This window comes from Coenobita brevimanus, chromosome 7 (assembly GCF_032717465.1).
Source record: "Coenobita brevimanus isolate Jiangsu-jjx chromosome 7, ASM3271746v2, whole genome shotgun sequence".
In the NCBI taxonomy this organism is placed as follows: domain Eukaryota; kingdom Metazoa; phylum Arthropoda; class Malacostraca; order Decapoda; family Coenobitidae; genus Coenobita; species Coenobita brevimanus.
The window spans coordinates 7,270,589-7,289,585 of NC_136960.1; the positions used below are offsets into that span (position 1 = coordinate 7,270,589).

At 41.8% G+C, this 18,997-nt stretch overlaps 1 protein-coding gene across 1 annotated transcript; it reads right to left on the reverse strand.

Moving 5' to 3' along the window:
• Nucleotides 1-6,530: 6,530 nt before the first annotated feature.
• On the reverse strand, nucleotides 6,531-18,275 carry LOC145405209 (uncharacterized). The gene is made up of 6 exons (XM_080276639.1): nucleotides 18,165-18,275; nucleotides 13,839-14,786; nucleotides 12,791-12,914; nucleotides 11,579-11,796; nucleotides 10,224-10,315; nucleotides 6,531-7,108 (listed from the first exon to the last, which is right to left on the reverse strand). The coding sequence occupies exons 2-6, from the start codon at nucleotides 14,773-14,775 to the stop codon at nucleotides 6,803-6,805; spliced, it is 1,677 nt and encodes a 558-aa protein (XP_080132765.1). The 5' UTR covers nucleotides 14,776-14,786; nucleotides 18,165-18,275; the 3' UTR covers nucleotides 6,531-6,802.
• Between the last annotated feature and the right edge of the window lie 722 nt (nucleotides 18,276-18,997).

Below are 18,997 nucleotides of genomic sequence, written 5' to 3' on the forward strand. Positions count from 1 at the left end.
AGGTCCCCCTGATTCACGTGCCGATAAGCATGAACCCACACCTGGGTTATGGGCTCTAGTAGGCTACACAAGTTTCTCAGTGAAAATTATTCATACGGTACCAAAATTTGCATAGTAACCGATGCATCTTAAACCCTATAATGCTACTTCCCCATTCAATTTAAGCTAACGCAGTGAATTAATTTTCCTTCATGTCGACCTTTTCCACCTAATGATGGGGTGAGGCAGGGTGCAGAAAGCAAAGACCTCTGTAGGAAACAATAACGGGAGTACAGTAGTTATATCTAGATCATCTCAGCCTCTTTACCCACCTATGGATGGGATGAGCGACAGTTCAGAAAAAGAGGGAGAATTATCCAACATTTCCTTCATTCGTTCATTTATACCGGCTCCAAGATGCCTCCATACTTCGGCCTAGGTCACCTAATGGCAGCTCTTCATGCTACTTGATCGCCAGCAGCTTCTCTTTTCACTCCCATATCTCTGAGGTCACACTTTGACCACCCCAGGTCTTTCAGCCTTCATTTCACAACTCTACCCTCTACGCTGACACATCTCACATTCTGCACCCAGTTGTCATCCTCCATCCTCTCCATATGCTCAGACAATCTCAAGCTACCCCTTCTCATCACAACAAAAGTACATTCAGGTCCCATCCTTGCCCACATACCATCTCAATCTAACCCTTCTCAGTCTACTTGTTTTCATCTCTACCCTCAACATTAACTCCTCTCACTCTGCACCCAGTTGCCATGGTCCATCTCATTCCCAAACTATCTCAATCTACCCCTTCCTCTCAACTCTACCCTCAACGTTCACATCGCTCACCCTCCAGTTATCCTCCATCCTCTTCACATACCCAGTGAAATGGACCACATTAAACTTCAGTTTTATTGCACCAACCTATTTATTTGACCTATGCTCTCATCCACACCGAATAAAACACTTAGGTCTCAAAGTTTCAATCACAATAGTTCTCTGATATTTTTTGCATGGTCTACGGTATGTCCTGTTAACTTTAACAGCAGTATATAAATGAATGTACTAAAAGACGTGCAATGGCAAAAGTGTATAGGCAAGGTAATTACGTTCTGGCATTATTATATTAGACAAGTGGAAAGTCGACAAATTATACAATCTGGGAAAATAAGGGTGTTAAATAATTAGAAACTAGAGAGACTACCAATTCCCGGTAGGAATGAGATTGAAAATTTGTCCAAAACAAGGAAAACCATCAAAAAAAGAACTTCGTCTTGACCGAAAATCCCATCTGAACAAAATTAACCAAATCCAATTCTGTATTGTCTAACCCAACCCAACCTAAGATTTAGTGTCCGAAAACGCAATACCATATAATTATAATAATAAACGGCTTTAGCATAACCAAATTAGTATCCAATTAAAAGCTCCCTGCAAACTGCTGGTTGTGGTTGCGCTAGTTGTGGCAGCTGTATTTTTTTTTTTTTTTTTTTTTTTTTTTTTATGTGACCGACTCTGGGCATAGGCTTCACAGCCTGCTTTCAAGGCCCAGTAGTCCTCCTACGTACCGCACACCTCTACATGTCACCACTTCGGCGCTAACACCCACCGTCCATATTGAATACATGCTAGGGCTGTCTCATACAGGACTGGTGTATTGGTATTAGCGGGGGTATTTTTACGACATGTCGGCGGGCCTTCTGGTAGATCAGTAAAGTCTGATTTTATGAAATTCAAATCCTTAAACTGTTCCCTGCCTCAGCGGGATTTGAACCCAGGTCTGTCAGGACTGCAGGCCAACTCTCTACCGATTGAGCCACCGCCTCCCCAAATGGTAGTTGTGGTGGGGGCAGCCCTTAACAACGAAATGCCTTTAAACCGGTGTGTGGCCACAAATTCGCCTCCATGTCATGCTGTTTTTCGCCATCATGCTGAAACAAAAAATCTGTGTATGACATCACACAAAAATAAAACAAAACAAATATCCATAAACACAAAACATTCTATAGCCCAAACCTGAACTTTACACCGACCCCAAACTCCACAACCACACCCCACACAGCTCTGTTGCCCCACTATGTATCTAAGTAATTTCAAGTATCTTCAAGTATCTAAGTAATCTTTAAAACTATTCAGAAGTGTTTCAAGTGCAAACTCAAATCTTCATAAAAGCAAAGTAATAGGAAAACGAGGAAAAAATATCTTACCAGAATCGTAGCCAACCTTCACCAGCCACATCTTAAGCCAAACTGACCAGTGAAAGCCGGGGAACTCCACCCTCCCCCAAATTCTTCCTTCCCGCTTGTTCCTTCCCTCCCTCCCTCCCCCCGCTAGTTCTCCCCACCCCCCATCCACTACCTTGTTTCTTTCTACCACCTCCCTCCCTTCAAACCCCTTCTTCCTCCACCCTCCTCCTTCTCTCCTTTTTTCCCTTTCCTTCTTTTCCCCTCCTTATCCTCCCAACTCTTTCTCTTTCTCCTCCCTGAAAAACTTGCTTCCTCCCTCCTTCCCCCCCACCCCCACCCTCTCTCCTTCCCCCCTTACCTCCTCCCTCCCTTCCACCCCCTCTCTCCTCCTGCCCCCTCTTCAACCTCCTGCTTCCTTCTCCCTGTCGTTCTTCCATCTCTCTAGAATTCGATATTATAAGGACATACACACACACACACACACACACACCGCTCGCTGGTGCAGTGGTAACGTTCCCGCTTGCCAACTGGTGGGCGGGAGTTCGCGCCTCGCTCAGGTTGCGAAAAGTTTCACTGACGAAGTGGGTGGTTACTGTCCCCCTTGAGCAAGGGGACGGGTGTGTGCGTGTGTGAAGGTCACAGCCTTGCCCTTGGATCGGACTATATGAGCTCTCAGCTCCCTTCCGGGAGGGTAAAAAGCTGACGATCACGACCATCAAGTGATCCTGACCGACCCGGTGAATTATACACACACACACACACACACACACTATCCATGGGATGATGATGATTACACCAATATTAATGGCTGTATGATACGTTTATATGAAGCTATACAGAACGTGGTAAATAGGATTGCGGGTGCTTGAATGGTGAGCGAATGGATGCGTGGCCCATTGGACTGGGCAAATTGGGCTGGCTGGACACTCCTACTCCTCACCCCGCACTAGGGTGGGAAAGGAGGTCCGGATGATGATGACGTATGATATCAAACATTGGTTACGGGAAACCACTAGATTTGTCACTCAGTGTAGAAACACCACAGTTGGAAAGAAATGATGAAAACTGACATGAAGGAGAGCGAGATGTAGGAAGAGAGGAAGGCAAACACAGAATGATAAAGGTGAAGAAAGGAAGGAATAATGAAGAACTAGCACCAAGCCATAATATGACTATATGGCACTAGTACAGGGGAAATAAAGACCAGAAGAAACAGAAATATCAAGATGAGAGGTACGACAGAAGAGCAGAAGAGGCCAGCATGAAGAGAAAGACTGGAGACAAAAAGGCCCCTTATAGTCGCCTCTTACGACAAGCAGGGATACTGGGGAAGTATTCTTTCCCCCCCTCCCCAGGGGGATAAAGGTGAAGGAAGGAGCAGCATTGCATCAAGTGTGCAGATGAGTCACCACCACGTACTGCTACTTTTTTTTGTTTTCCACATATATTTTCTTGGTAAGCCTACAATTAGCTATTCTCATTTTTCCATCCTTTTCATCTTTATTATAATGTCTTTTTCCTTTCTGTTTATAAGTCTATCATTCTCTGATTTTCTCATTATCACTGGATGTTTGGTCTTTCAACTCCTCTGCATCTGGAAGGGATTAATCCCCGAGCTAGACCTCATCAGATCATATAGCCCTGCTATGGTTGCAGGAGCACACTACCCCTCCCAGCACAGCAGCCACCAGGCGGGGCGCAAACTTGCAACCTCACGATTATGAGCCCGACACCCTGCCACCGAGCTACCGTGCTCCCCCATGTCTGGAGGAAGGATACCCAAACACTGGGAACCATTCTACTTTCCTTGGCTTCCTTGAGTTGAGTCTGGGTCCTGATGGAAAATCTCCTATTGATCAGTGTCCTTAGGTCCTCATTCTTGCTGGAAGTAAACCTCACGTTGTGGCAGTGTGGCTCTGACTCAGCTTGTCGGTATTACTTCTGGCCCCAGTCCAACTGCAAATTCATTAAGCAGCAACAGAGTCTTGGGCAGCAGCAACGTGCCCTGAGGATGAGAAGAGAGCTTGGCTCCTATCACACCTTACCCAGAGCAAAATTGCTTTGCCTCCTGCTCTGACTTTTTGACGGGGATCTATTCTCTTTTTCTCAAACCAAGAGGGCATAAGAAGGCGCTCAGGGACGAAAGAGATGGGTGAACATGAATATCTGTGATTTTAGCATACAAAAGTGTGTTGGCTGGATGCAGGTCAGCATTGGTAAGTTGGAGGCATAGATGGCACAAGTATAAGGCTATCAGGGATGAGGACTCCAAAGCCAGCAGGAGAGGAGAAGCACAGGCTGGCAAGGGCAGGTATTGATGGGGTCAAAGAATGATGGAACAGGGAGTACAGGTGAAGTAGCAGTAGGGAAGGTAGGCAGGTATGGGATAAAAAGCATAGAGTGAGGCCAGGTTAAGAACTAGATGGCTGGAGCAGTTGCAGTGCTGATGGATTGGAATGTAAGTATGGATATAGTGACATTCTTGCATAATCACAAATATCCTTGGGTCAATTCTGATTTTAAATTATGGCCTGAATGTGTATAGCTTAGCTACCCACCAATATCAGGTGTGTAAGTAGGCTGTTATAATACTGTACATACATACAAACACATACAGTATATATGGGAGTGAAACAGTGCTGTTAGCATCACTGAATTCACAACTGAAAGCTAATGATATTTTGGAGCTACCTAGATAAAATATATGAACAAGTGTGGAAACAAAATGACACAAGAGGTAGTAGGCCTACAGCTGACAGTAGTAGTAGTTGCAACCACAGGTTCATCTGAATGGGAACCTATTAGAATGAGGAACTAATGCTGCAGCCCACCACCCTCCTTTCGGAAGATGGAAGGAGATGATGGATGGATGTGTATCTGGGCAGGTGCATAGGTGCCACTACAGGAAGGCATCCCTCTCTAGCACCAACAAAAAGGTAATAAGGATAGTTAGGAGACATGTACTGAAATGGCTTAGGCATGAAGGAATGTGTGGGAAATGAAAAGTTAGCAAGAAAAAGTGCAAAAACATTACACAAACAGGAAAGGCACATGAAGACTGAACATAAAGTTTAAAAATTAAGTGAAGTATAAGGACAGTCAGCAGTGGTTAGATGATTTGGAAATTGTGGTGACAGAAAGGTTTGAATCCATTCCAACATCAGGCACTCCATATGAATTCTTACACAAGATATATTGTATGTCTATGATGTACACCAACAAAATCTGCAACCTATGGAAGAGGGAGTATAGTATTCAGTGTCATAGTCCCAAGAATTTCAAATCATTGGAGTGGATTTTTAGCCACTACTACTATACAGCAGGTGGTTTAAATTAAGTCTCAACACAACTGGACTTCATAGCTCTAACCATGCTCTGAGGGAAATGGAACTCTTCAAAAATCAGTCGTTAATGAATGGCACACGTCGGACCTTTCAGAGAGGAGCCTAATTTGTCCACAGTTCACAGATTAACTTGATGTGGAGCCACAGTTTTTCACTGTGTAATTGAGAAGTGTGTCTCAGAATCTTACAACCTGGGGGCCACTGTACTGTACTGGTACAGTGAAAAAAAGTAGAACAATCTAACCTACCATGAAAAACAGAAAAGACAGCACATATCATAAGAGGAGAGTATAATGTTTACCAAGATTTTACATGGCAAGATGGATATAAAAAGAAACAGTGTGAGAACTGGGTGCAAGGGAGGTAATTGCTAAGTAACCCCAGTGTCTGGCTGGGCATACCCATCAACCACAGAGAAACAACTGCCCCTATAGGATACTCCCATGCAGTAAACCAATGTTCTCCCTTGGCAGACAGTGCCTCACCTCAGCAAGGCATGGGGAAGATTGTGGAGGTTTGGTTCCCACATGAACACATTTGCATCTCTCCACCCAGCTAACAAGGGAACCACACCCCTTTACTGTATTTGGTTATATGGTTAACCATTCAGCACTATAAATGTTTTCCTGGGTTACCGGTACTATAAATTCTTAGGCTTGTCACTAAGTGTACAGCTAACTGATGTGGAAAGAAGAGTAATAAAAAGTGACAGGATGGATGTGGGCAATAGGAAGAAAGAGCTCACACATAGGAAGGTGAAAGTAAGCAGCATTACCTCAAGTAAGTGGATGATGGTTGCCACCATGGGTACAGAAGTTTGGAAATAACATGGGTGTGAGCTGTGTAATCTAGCAGGATTTTAGTACGGAATGTGAAAGGAAATGCCAGGTTGTATTTGTTAAGCTCATCCCTCACAGAATGTGGCATCAAGTTATTACTGCACTTTCTAAATAAAACACATATTGTATTACAATATAATGATGTCAAGGATGGAATAAAAGGAAGCCATAATTATGTGGCTTTCCTTGCCTTCTTTATTATAGTAGATTAACAATCTACTGACTAATTGCTTTTAGGTTAACAACGATTAACATATACCAGATGCATCAAATTATTCCAAGAGTTTGCCAGTCCTTAAACCAGGGGGAATATCATTCAAATCAAGCCTCCTCATTACATGCATTTTAATTAAACTTCCTCCTTAGTATCCTCAGGTCTTATAAATGGCTTTTCACCCGCAACACTATATTTCACTATTTCCACTTGAACATCCAAAGCTCTAAGGTGGCCAATTTATTTTTTGTTGAGTTTACTCCTAACAATATCCCTAAACTGAGTGAGGATCTTGTTCTCACGCTTCTGCCTCTCTTCCTTGCTAAACATAGCCAGGGCACGCTTTTCGTCAGCAGAATAAATCTGATTTTCTTTTCTCAGTCGCACAGCTTCCATGCGCCTATGCCGAGAGCCACTCATGACATATCCTACATCCTCAAATTGTGCAATCTCTTCAGAAGTGAGCCCAATTTCACCTCGACGGGGGATGCGCTTTCCTTCAGCCACATATGCTGCCATCGCTGCACCCTCACCTGGTAACAATGCCTATAACATAAGAAAGACAATGAGTGATTTATTTTTTAGGAAGGAAAACAAAAAACAATAATAATAATCCATCCATCCACCATCATCCAATCCTATGTTGCCCCATGAGGAGCGTAGAAGCCAGGGGCTAGGCAGTTGGTCCTGACATTTAAGATAAGAGTGACCAACCTCACTCATCCCTGAGTGGCATTACGTGAGCAATACACCCCAACCACCCCTTGGATATAAACCTTCACCGGCTCAATCCGATTGGAGCACAATAATTACCCACTAAACCACCAGGTGCCAAAATTTGGTTTAATAATAATAAACATTTAAAAAGTAGAGGAACATTATGTAAATTGTACTCTCAATTATTCCCACTTTTTTTTTTTTTTTTATAAATAACAGAAAGGAGGAAGGAAAAACAAATGAGTAAAAAAAAAAAAAATCGATACACCAGATTACTGGTGTCCTCTGTTCATAAAATATCTGTAACAATTAGACTTGAACAGTTGTGGGTTGAAATTTGGAGGGAAACAACTCTGGGGAAGCGAGGGTACTTCCTGCATCACTTCTCACATTTTAGCTGGTGGAGTTGACTAAGAAGTGCTACCATATCACATGAAAACTGAAATTAACTCCATATCCAACAGGGTAACAGGCAATCAATCCATTACGTAACCAGCATGACAATATTACTAACCCTTTAGGGAGGGCTGAAGATGCAATGACTCCCCTTGCAACAAGAATACTGAACCACCTCCTCCCTACTATCAAATAGTGAGCCATATATTAAGTAAAATTGGCAAGAAACATAGGGGTAGTGGCCAGTACGAATGAAAATGAGCAACAACAGATCATTTTAGGTCACCCATGTCTTTGATCTGACACAGGGAGTTTAGGATACTGATGATGTCAGAAAGGTCAGAAGGGTGGCAGAAAGAGAAAGTAATTTCTGGTGATGCAAGATGGCTCAGATGGAGGGAAAAAAAAAAAAAAAAAAAAAAAAAAAAAAATCCTATGACCTGAAGCAATACCAAAAGAAAAGACAAAGTTCTTAGATAACATTCAAACCTGACTGTAGAGATATGAAGGTGAACCCAACGGAACTGAAGGCAAACTCCAAGGACTGCAAACTGATGACACTGAGGTTAAGAGTAAATTAACAATAACTAAAAAGGGTTCTCTAAAAATGATCATGCCAAACTTGAAATGAAGTGGATGTGCTAAAGCTGAACAATACAATAATACAGTTCATTCATTTATCATCCACTCTCGTAATGCCTTATCAGGAGTGCGGGGGCCAAAAGCTGGTTTTTATTTATTTATTTTTATTTATTTTTAAATGCAAGGAAGATGGAACCAAAGGCCATCCTGCCAACTGTTCCAAAAAAAACAAAAACAAGCTAACACAGCGCCAAATTCAAGATCCATACCTTTCGAGATGCCTGGGACACTTTGTGTTTGAAAGATTGGAGATCATAGGCAGAAGGAAATACAGACAGATGAGGACAGTTTCAGAGCTGACCTGTTGCACATATGAAGAACTGAGAGTAATAGCTAACTCTTGCATTAGAGAGTTGGACAGAAAAGAGATGAGAGTTTGTTGCTACGCACGTGTTGTAGCAGTTGAGGGATGCAAGCAGACAGTTCAGAAGAGCAATGACCATTGAAGTAGCAACAGAAGAGAGATAAAGATGCAACAGTGTGGTGATGAGATAGAGGTTGAATGGAGCCAGTAAGAGAAGTGTTAATGAGACAAAAAGCCTCTGACTCCACTTTGTTGTGCAGAGCTGTATGTGGGGAGCCTCCCCACACATGTGAGTTGTACTCTACACAGAGGCCAATAAAACCCGTGAATTAAGTCAACAACTGTGCAGGGGTAAAGAAGCACTGAGTCAGCATTGCACACCTATTCTCTTGCAAGCACTTTTTACAAGAGAGGTACCGTAATATGTTCTTTCCGAGATAAATCCCAAGAGAATGACACCCCAAGTATATTTAAAGATGATGCAGGATTAAGCTGGATATTGTTAAAAACTAGAGAGGTACTCCTGTAGAAGATTTTGCCGGGTTGATATATGTAATAACTGAGTTTCTGATGTGTTAAAAACATGATTACTTTTACTCCAATCAGAGATACGAGCCACATCAGACATCAGGTGTGCCATAGCCTCATTCCTTGTTTGTTACTGTACTCAATCCAGACATTTAAGACAAGAATGACCAGGTACTCACCCCTTTGTGGCATTTTCATGCACATAAACCCTACCCACCCATCAGAAATAGACCCTTTTGGGCCACATCCAGATGATGCATTTTGGATTACTAGACCACCAGGCATCAAAAACCTGTATGAGGGCACATGATTTCATAATACCACTGCAGCCTATCCTGAATTTACTATCATAGTTGGTGCTGGAGAGGGATGGCTTCTCAGGGTGGCACTGATACCCGGTTGGCTCTGTTATCCCCAGGAGGATGGTGGACTGCAGAATGAGGGTAATTTCAATCTGCAGTTCACTGGGTTCACAATCAGATGCACCTGAGGTTGCAGCAACTACTACTTCACACTACTATGACTAACTGCTACCAGGGCTGGATTCACTTACTGGTGGGCCCCAGGCCAAACTCATCAGTGGGCCCCCAAATTTATAAAAATGTTTGCATGTTTCAATAATCAACATAGGGTCCCTTATGACTAAGAATATATTATATACAAAATACTTGGTGTACACTTGAAACAAGTTTATACGCTGGCACACTGCGCGACAAATTAGTTTCAGTGGGCCCCCAGATACCGGTGGGCCCTAGGCCAATAGCCTACTAGGCCTATTGGTAAATCCGGCCCTGACTACTACTCTCTGTTATCTTCTTTTGTTTTGTTTTATCTTGGAGGGAACAATCTTGCAGGATTCTGGCCTTTGGTTACTTCTTTGTGTAAAAAAAAAAAAAAAAAAAAAAAAAAAAAAAAAATCTATTACACCTATCATGGTTGTAGGTACCTGAAGCAGAAACTTATGATGTGCTGGAATGGTGGAAATAAATCAAACCATATTATCACTGGCACATCCCAGCTACAGTTAAAGATAATAGTTTTAACTTGCTTACCATGCATGGTGTATATACTAACCTTGCCATAATCCTTCTTGGAAAGAGTGACTTGTGGCTTAGGTACTGGACCAACAACATCCTCCTCTTCCTCTAGTTCTCCATCACTGTGCTCTGTGATTTTAATATATGAAATCAATACACCCTTGAATAATATACATGACAGATAAATGTCTACTAGGGTAGGAGCAGAAAGGTCATGCAAAAACAGCCAGAATTAAGAAAATGATCAATAAGAATATGAAAGATGACCAGAAGTTTAGTATAATCATTACTGATGAACCAGGGAAATGGGGAAGCTTTAAAAAAACTAAATGAAAACTAGGTACGGGCAGAAACTAAATGCTTATGGTATTCTCATGGAGACTAACAAAGTAGTACCCAGTAACTTACAAACAACAGAAATGAAGAGATAAAACTGAATAAATGTTTACTCAAAGCTTTACAGTTGTAATATCAGGAACAATGTTAGTTCTGAATAGTGAATTGATCAACATAATGATCTGCAGTATTAAAGTAAAGCAAATTACATCTTTGGAAGAAATGAAAGAGAGGTAAGGTAGAAAGTAATAATGGTGTGCAAAAAATGCTGACTTTTGAGGTTTCTCCCCCTGAATTTTCTGGCTGTGCTGACTAAAAGTGATTATGATGAAATATATGTGTGGCTATCAACTTTTTGGTTGACATGAGCCAAAGTTTAACTCCTACAATGTCCTGAAGTACAGATTTTTAGAGCAAGTCGGAAATACATGTACATACATACTGTATATACATGAATGGCAACCCTGAGATGACACCAAAGATACAGACAAAACAAGACAGGTAGATAATATGTTAATGATCTTTCATTCTGGAATATAATCTTTACAAAAACATTTAACACATTATCTAGGAATACAGTCACAGTGGTAAGTGCACAATTATTGTATTTATAACAACTGAAAAATAATTCTAAAGAAGTGTGAAGGCTACATAAAAAGCCTTTTACTTAAGTGGTCAGAAAAATTAAGTCTGACTGCTCAAAAGAAATCATCATGAGATCATTACTCTTTTCAGTCCAAATGAAAACTGTAGTTCTTAACCCCTTGAATCCGATGATGTATTGTAATTCAGTGCATTCTTGCTACCTCCAGACGGATTTATTTAACTACCGTACTGTACACCTCTTGTAGTGAGTGTTTAAATAAAGGTTATATCTAAACCCTAATGTTCAAAAAGTCTCTCCAAAGCAGAATAAGACCATCTGGAGATAGCATGAATAAAAGGAAAGACACATAAGCAGCATGAAAATATTAACAGTTCCAAACCTGACCCGGAAAAAGATGATATAAGCATTACAAATGACAATATATAATGAGCCTGATGTACCTGACTTACTTTTCTTTTCAATCCATCTTAGTTCTTCCTCTTCAACATCTGATTCTGAGCTGCTTGTTGATGTATCAGAGCTCTTCTTTTTGGCTTTCTTCTTTGCCTTTTTCTTCTTTTTCTTCTCCTTTTTATGCTTCTTCTTCTTGTCTTTCTTCTTCTTTTTCTTCTTCTCAGAATCAGAGTTGATGATGTTGTTCTGATCATCAGTATTAACTGCATCTGAGCTGGGAAAAAAAAAAAAAAGTACTTGTTAATTAAGAAACATACTGATACAGCAAAACAATACGAACTAATTCCAGAATTACCTATTTACTGCCAGGCATTCAACAGTAACAGCTCATTCACAATGGGCAACTTTCGAGGTGGGTGGGATGGTTGGGGTTTCTTGCTGACATAATGCCATTAACCCATGGCATCCGGTGTCATGTATAGATGACTGCCTGGAGACATCCAGATAGCATGTATACAGTATATGATCTAATGTTTTGTGGCACTGAAGATTTTGCGGGTAATTACCACCACAGGCAAACACTGGCAACCATCTGCACGGATCCCAGTCATGCTCCAGTTATCTGCGTACCTCCGTCATGAAGAGACCTACACAAAAAGTTTTCCCTGTGTGCGGTGAGATGTCAGCCAGCCTGCCTCAAGGTCGATGCTATAGTGACCGCACTCCCCTGCTCACACCACCGCACACTCACATCACACTTCTCAAAGCCTACACGGAAATGGTGTTTGAGGTTGACAGTGTATTCCGAAAGTGTTTTTTATTGTGGAAGGCTAGTACAAGCCTTACTTATGCCACGCATAAAGACACAGTCACAAAAAACATGAAAAGTTACCCCACTTCCAAAGGCTCTCTCTCTGACTCTACGCACTATCAGGACAGTCTGAGGCCATCAGCTTGAAGGCAAAAGTTTGGCGACTATTATGACACTTAGTTTTTTTATTTTTGGCTAAGTATTAGCTAAGATATTACGGTTAAAAAAAACAAACAAACAAACAACAGTGATTTTCCAGAAATCCCTGACTGGGGGAAGGGTCAGCGGAAATAAACGCTGGACACCATGGGCTAAAGGGAAAGTGAGGCAGGTTACCCTTGTCTTAAATGCTGGGACACAGTAGCCTATCCCAAGGCTCCTAGGTTCCTTTTTAACGGGGCAAAAATGAGTTTGGCAGATGACGATAATGAAAGTAACAAACACATTTCAGACTTACTCCTCCTTCTGGTTTATCGGAGATACAGCCCAGACCTCCGGCACTCCTTCCTCACTTATCTGTTGCCGCTGCACCCGACGGAAAGAATTCTGGTCCTCTTCATCTCGCCTGAAGCCTCCACCACCTGTATCCAATAACAGTGTACACTCTGAGTGCTTAAAAAAAAAAAAAACTTCCCATTATCTTTATCCACCTTGAAATACTATTTATCTACCCACAGCCAGCTGCCATGATCCTAGGTTTGGCCACTAATACGAACTGCTTTGGCCACAGACTCCCCAAAGCTTCCAATTCTCGCCTGATAACTTAATTGAATACATTAAAAGTTGGCCAACTCTACTACAGTACTTTCTTTTACGTGCTTCAAGTATCACTGTAGTCACAAGTAAAATATTATTGACATTTACTCACTACACTGACGAAAAGATGCTCCATTATGATATTATTAACTCTCTTCCTTTTATTCATCAATGACCTAAGCTGTACATCTAACCCTATCCACTCGTACTCTGATGACTCCACCCTTCACCTTTCCATTCGGTTCCTGCAACGTCCATCTCAGCAGTTACTTCAACAAACAAAGGATGAAGCTATGGCACACCTAATGTATGACTTGGCTCATATCTCTGACTGGGGTAAAAATAATTTTGTTGTTTTTTATGCATCAAAAACTCAGTTCTTACACCTATCAACCCGACAGAATCTTCCACAGGAGTACCCACTAATGTTTAATAATATTCAGCTTAATCCTGCATCATCCTTGAACATGCTTGGGGTTTCATTCACTCGGGACTTATCTTGGAAAGATCATAGGTACATCTCTTGTAAAATCTGTTTCCAAGAGATTACTGTAGGTGTCCTAAGCCAACTCTGTTCCTTCTTTACCCCTGCACAGTTGTTGACTTTATACACGGGTTTTATCCACCCCTGTGTAAAGCGCAACTCTCATGTGTGGGGAAGCTCCCCACATACAGCTCTTCTCAATAGGGTGGAGTCAAAGTCTCTCTCTCTCTCTCTCTCTCTCTCTCTCTCTCTATACAGTATATACCTTTATCTCTGTAGCCTCCTCCACTCCTATGGCCATCTCTTTCTCCTGGAGGTCTGTGGCTTCCCTTGCGTTGCTGCTCAAAGAACTTTCTGTGGCCCCACTTATCATCTGGAGTCGGTGGGGAATGATCACGATTTCTATGAGGGCTTTGGCCCAGTGGAATCATATTTGGGGAGTCTGCAAATCTTTTTTGTTCTAGAATATTTTGGGGGATACTGTTGCCTGGGTAGGTATCCCTAATATCCCTTTCTGAATGTCTCTGCATCTGAAGTCTGGCTTCTAACTTCAGTTTATCAGAAGTATTAGGGAATTTTTTACTGCTTTTCTCTGATCTCTCTGCTTTGACATGTACTACAGGTGATTGGGAGCGAGAAGACGAAGATGAGTCTGAATGGTATCTGCGTTTCTTTTTCTTCACTTTCTTTACATCATGTCTAGATGATCTTGATATTTCACGCCTTTCTGAAGATGATGAGCTGCTGTCACTACTTCTTCTATTTGATCTTGACCTTCTATGCCGATCCTTGTCTGCTGAGTGTTTCCTGGCTCGTCGCCCTGAAGAAGATTTCAGATACTTCTCTCTATCATGGGATGCTGACTGGGAATTAGCACGCTTATTTCTGTTTACTGATGACTTTTTGTAGTTATCCTTTGATTTAGATCTCCGAGATCTCTCTTGGGATTTTGATCTACCACTCTGATGGTATGAACTGTCAGTATCTTCTGAGCTTGACCTATGTTTTCGATAGGGAGAATAATCTCTGGATTTACGTTTCTTGCTATTCTTTGAGCTTTTCTTTCTCTCAGAACATCTGTCATGGCCCTTTCCACTGTCTCGCCTCTGTTTACACCGTGAAGATGCTAGATCCTCTGAGCTCGAACTATCATCGACACTCCTGCTTCGGCTGTGACTGCTGCTGTGTCTGTCTCTTGCCATACTCCTCAACACTGTAAGAAAAAAAAAAAGTAAATTTCAACTTAAGGTGAGGCTAAATAGCTACTGCACAGAAGCCTAACATTCTTCCTGTACACAAAGTCTGAGTATTGGTGGAGATGTTTGATGAATCAGTCTGACACAAGGCATCCCCACCATCTAATTAGCTATACTGGTGCCATCCAGGGGTGTGGAGTTGGAGTCAGAGTCAGGGGTTGAGCAGTCAGATACTTTTGGCTGGAGTTGGAGTTGGTAAAAATATCTCCAACTCCGACTCCTTTCCGTGATCACTTCGCGTGTAAAGTACGGTACTGTACTTGGGTGCACTGCTAGGCCTGTTATGCCACTTTGTGGGAGAAATTAGCTTTTGTGGGAGCTCTTGTGGGAGGACATTTCATGCAAGCAATTTGTGTGATATTTTTGTAGGAATATTGATTTAACGTGAATTTACGATATTATATACATTAATAATATGGATGAAGTAAACTTGAAAATATGTAAGTAAAGCAGTATGCCTACACCTGTACTGAAGAAGAGGGGAAGGGGGCGGGAGGAGTCGGAGTCGGAGTCATCATCATCATCATGATGACTCCGACTCCGACTCCTCCCGCCCCCTTCCCCTCTTCTTCAGTACAGGTGTCGCAACCTTAAAATTTCCTGGAGTTGGAGTTGGAGTCGGAGTCGGAATTTTTAAAATCCAACTCCACACCCCTGGTGCCATCACATGAAGACATCCCTTTCCAGCACCAGCAACGCATAGCTTAGCACAGCTCGTGACACTTGCTATCTGGTGTTTCAGAGTTTAAGTCTTCTATCTATCTATCTATTGCCAGACGCCTCAATCCCGTTTAGGGTGGCCACAAACAAATCGCCTCCAAGTCGCCCTGTCCCCCGCCATTTCACTGCCCTGCTCCCAACTCACACCCCCCTCTCTCATATACCTCAACACCCCATCCCTCCATCTTATCCTCGGCCTCCCCCTCCCTCTTCCCCCCTCCACCTCACTCACATACACTCTCTTCGTCAGTCTTTCACCCTCCATCCTCTCCACATGGCCAAACCACCTCAGTGTGTTCCTCATAACACTTCCTATCACATCCACATCCACACCACAACGCTCCTTTATATCCTCATTCATCAGCCTGTCTCTCCATGTGACTCCACAGGCTCCTCTTAAATGACTCATTTCCACTGCTCTCACTCTTGACTTGTGTCCTTCCAACAACGTCCAAGCTTCACTTCCATACGTTAGAGTTGGTATCACAATACTGTCATGTAGTAACTTTTTCACTTCCATGCTCAGATATTCTCTTTTATTAAAAAAGAACAACCAAACCAGTCTGGGGTCAGACATGATCTGGCACATGAGGACCCCACAAGGGTCTAATGTCAGTACAGTAATGGTGCATATAAGCAACAACGGCTGACAATAACAATGACCAATACTAAAAAAAGGAAAGAAATTACAGTATGTTATCCTTAAAACAGTTTTGTACAAGACCTGAAAGGGATAAGTACAATACTGCAGATTCAGTGAAATTTTAAACAAGGGTTTAGATATGGTACTGTACTGGGTTATTTTCATTCATTCATTGCCAGACGCCATGTATCCCAAACAGGGTGGCCAAGGGCTTAGAGTTAATTGTTTTACAGGGAGGGGCACTAATCCTCCACCAACCCCACTTGACACGTAGGGAGAACGTTATGCCAACAGCATCTGGTGTTCCCGGGCGGTCACCCATCCAAGTACTAACCAGATCCAATGTTGCTTAACTTCGCTGATCAGACGGGAAGCGGTTTGGGTTATTAATGTGGAATATTACCAGCAAGTTACCAGAAAGAACACACTGACTGTATAAGTGTCAAATTAAAATTTCATAAATGAATACCATATGAAATGATTCTTGTCAATTAGCTACTTTACATCTGTAAGCAGGAGTTTTACTAGATTCTGTCTACTATACTGTACAGTAAAGTACTGTATTTTAATCAATGGCCGGAAATCTTTGGGCAACAAGGTATATTTGCAGTTTTGGACTGCCAATATTATTCTGATAGTTTTTCAAATGTAATCTAACCTCAATAATTTAACTTGACTGACTTAATTGATCAACCCTAACTGAGGATCACTATCCTTCTCATTGATCCTGTCACACTCTGGCCAATGGAAAACAAATTTATTCATCGACAGCAATGGCAAATCTTTGTTAGAAAGTAAAAAATTATGGCTATTCCTTAACAAATGGGCATGGCGATTCCACCTATATTATAACAAACTCACGATCTCAAGGTAAGTAATTTCGGTACATATGCAACGAAGATAGTTAACTGTTGAATGGTGACTGGAAAAAACAAAATACCAGTACAGTATACAGTACTTATATTGGGGTATTTAAGGAAGCGGCCTAATCACCCACGGCAGTGTTTACTGACGATCTTTCTGACTTGCCGCATTATTTACCAACCATTGTTATGGCTGGATACATCAGTGTATTCTGTGTAAAAGCGATGGAAAATTTAATGACTTAACCATACCTAATCTAACTTGAGTCTGCTTTCAAATATAAAAATGCATGATACAAATTCAAAATATGGCCAGCTACTTGCAAACATCAGCGAAATATTTATGAATTCTAAATTCTCGTTCATAGCTGGTAGAGGTAAGTTAATCAATATCCCCAGTAGCTGTGGTAATCCAGGAGGTAAATATATTGTTTATTTGAAGCAGTAGAAGCACTTTACCAAATCAGTCCTTCTTCTTCCTGATAGTCTGTTATATTTTTCTATTATTTCTGGGGTGGGAAATAAACATTTAATGTGAAATCTGTTTCCTCGTTGTATTTAGCTATCTTCTGCTGTGTCAACTCATTTAATTCATCAGTGTCACGGTGAAGGGACTGTCCTAACCTAAGTGTTTAAGTAAACCTAACCTAACCTAACTTAACTGTACCTAATAGTTTAATCTAACCTAACCTAACCTAGCGTCCAGTTTGGGGAGCTGGGAAACAAAATCCACATTTGAGCATGTTGAGTTTCTTCCATTACACCAGAAACAAACAACCATAGGAATGTGATGATAAAAAGTGGGAAATTTTTCAGCAGGAAAAAGTAATTTATGACCCTGAAAATAGAAACATACAGAAAACAAAGTGGAGGCATAGGAATTGAATTGGAAATAACCTTCTACTGCCTCAAGTGAAACGTACATTTACCATCCTGGAAAAATAACAAGTAACCTGTGCAAGACTCAAAACGGTACAATATCAGGCTCCATGGGCAGTACTTTCATGGTTCTTGGGTCTGAGGGTTGAGATAATGATGCAACAACCTGTTATTTTTGGGACACAGGCTTCTTACATCTAGACATAATACTAATAAGCCATTTACCGTACCTTCTTGAACTGGCGATCTCCTGTGAAAGTACCTAAAAATCTAATAAACAGGTCAAGCGCTTCACCGAAAAACTCAGCCAAACAAGACGAAGTAAACAAACAATAGAGTTGTCTAAACAGCTTGTGTATAATGTTTTTAATATTCTATCAATGTAAAAAAAATAAAACAGGTTATAATTTGGGTTTGCTACATTTATTAATTACCAGAAAGTGATACTCATACATTTTTAAAAGTTTTTGTAGATTTTGCTTTTTATATTTATGAGTTGACAGGAGTAGAACCGACAGTGATCATCACTTACGCATAGCCTACTGAATTAAACGTGATAGTTTGACAGGGCAAAAAATGTGGTACAATATAGAAATAAGTCTTTAAAGTACAAGATGCATACCTGACAGTGAGGCTGACGGTGTGAAGCTTACTCAGATGGCAGCCATCTTACCCAGCCCATCGCTTGCATTACCACTACCGCCATCACACACTTCCGTCATCACACAGTATCACCGTCACCACCCTGCCACCACCACTGTCGCGCTAAAGGGGTGCCTACTGTCCTGGCGCTGTGCACCGTGGGTGGAAAGGCTGCGGTGTCCACCCGGGAGCCACTCAGCCATACCTCACCATATTTCCCTGCATCCTGCCGTTGGAAGGACCCTGGTCCAACCCTGGGGAAGTGCTGTCTTCCACAAGAAGCAGCCCGATCCTTACAGATGCTTGTACTGTACTGTACCTGTAGAACGACCCCACACAGGAAGTTCCTTCCCTGAGGTCGACAGGTCTGCTCGGCAAGACAAACCGGCGATAAGCAACAACAACAACAGCAGCACCAACA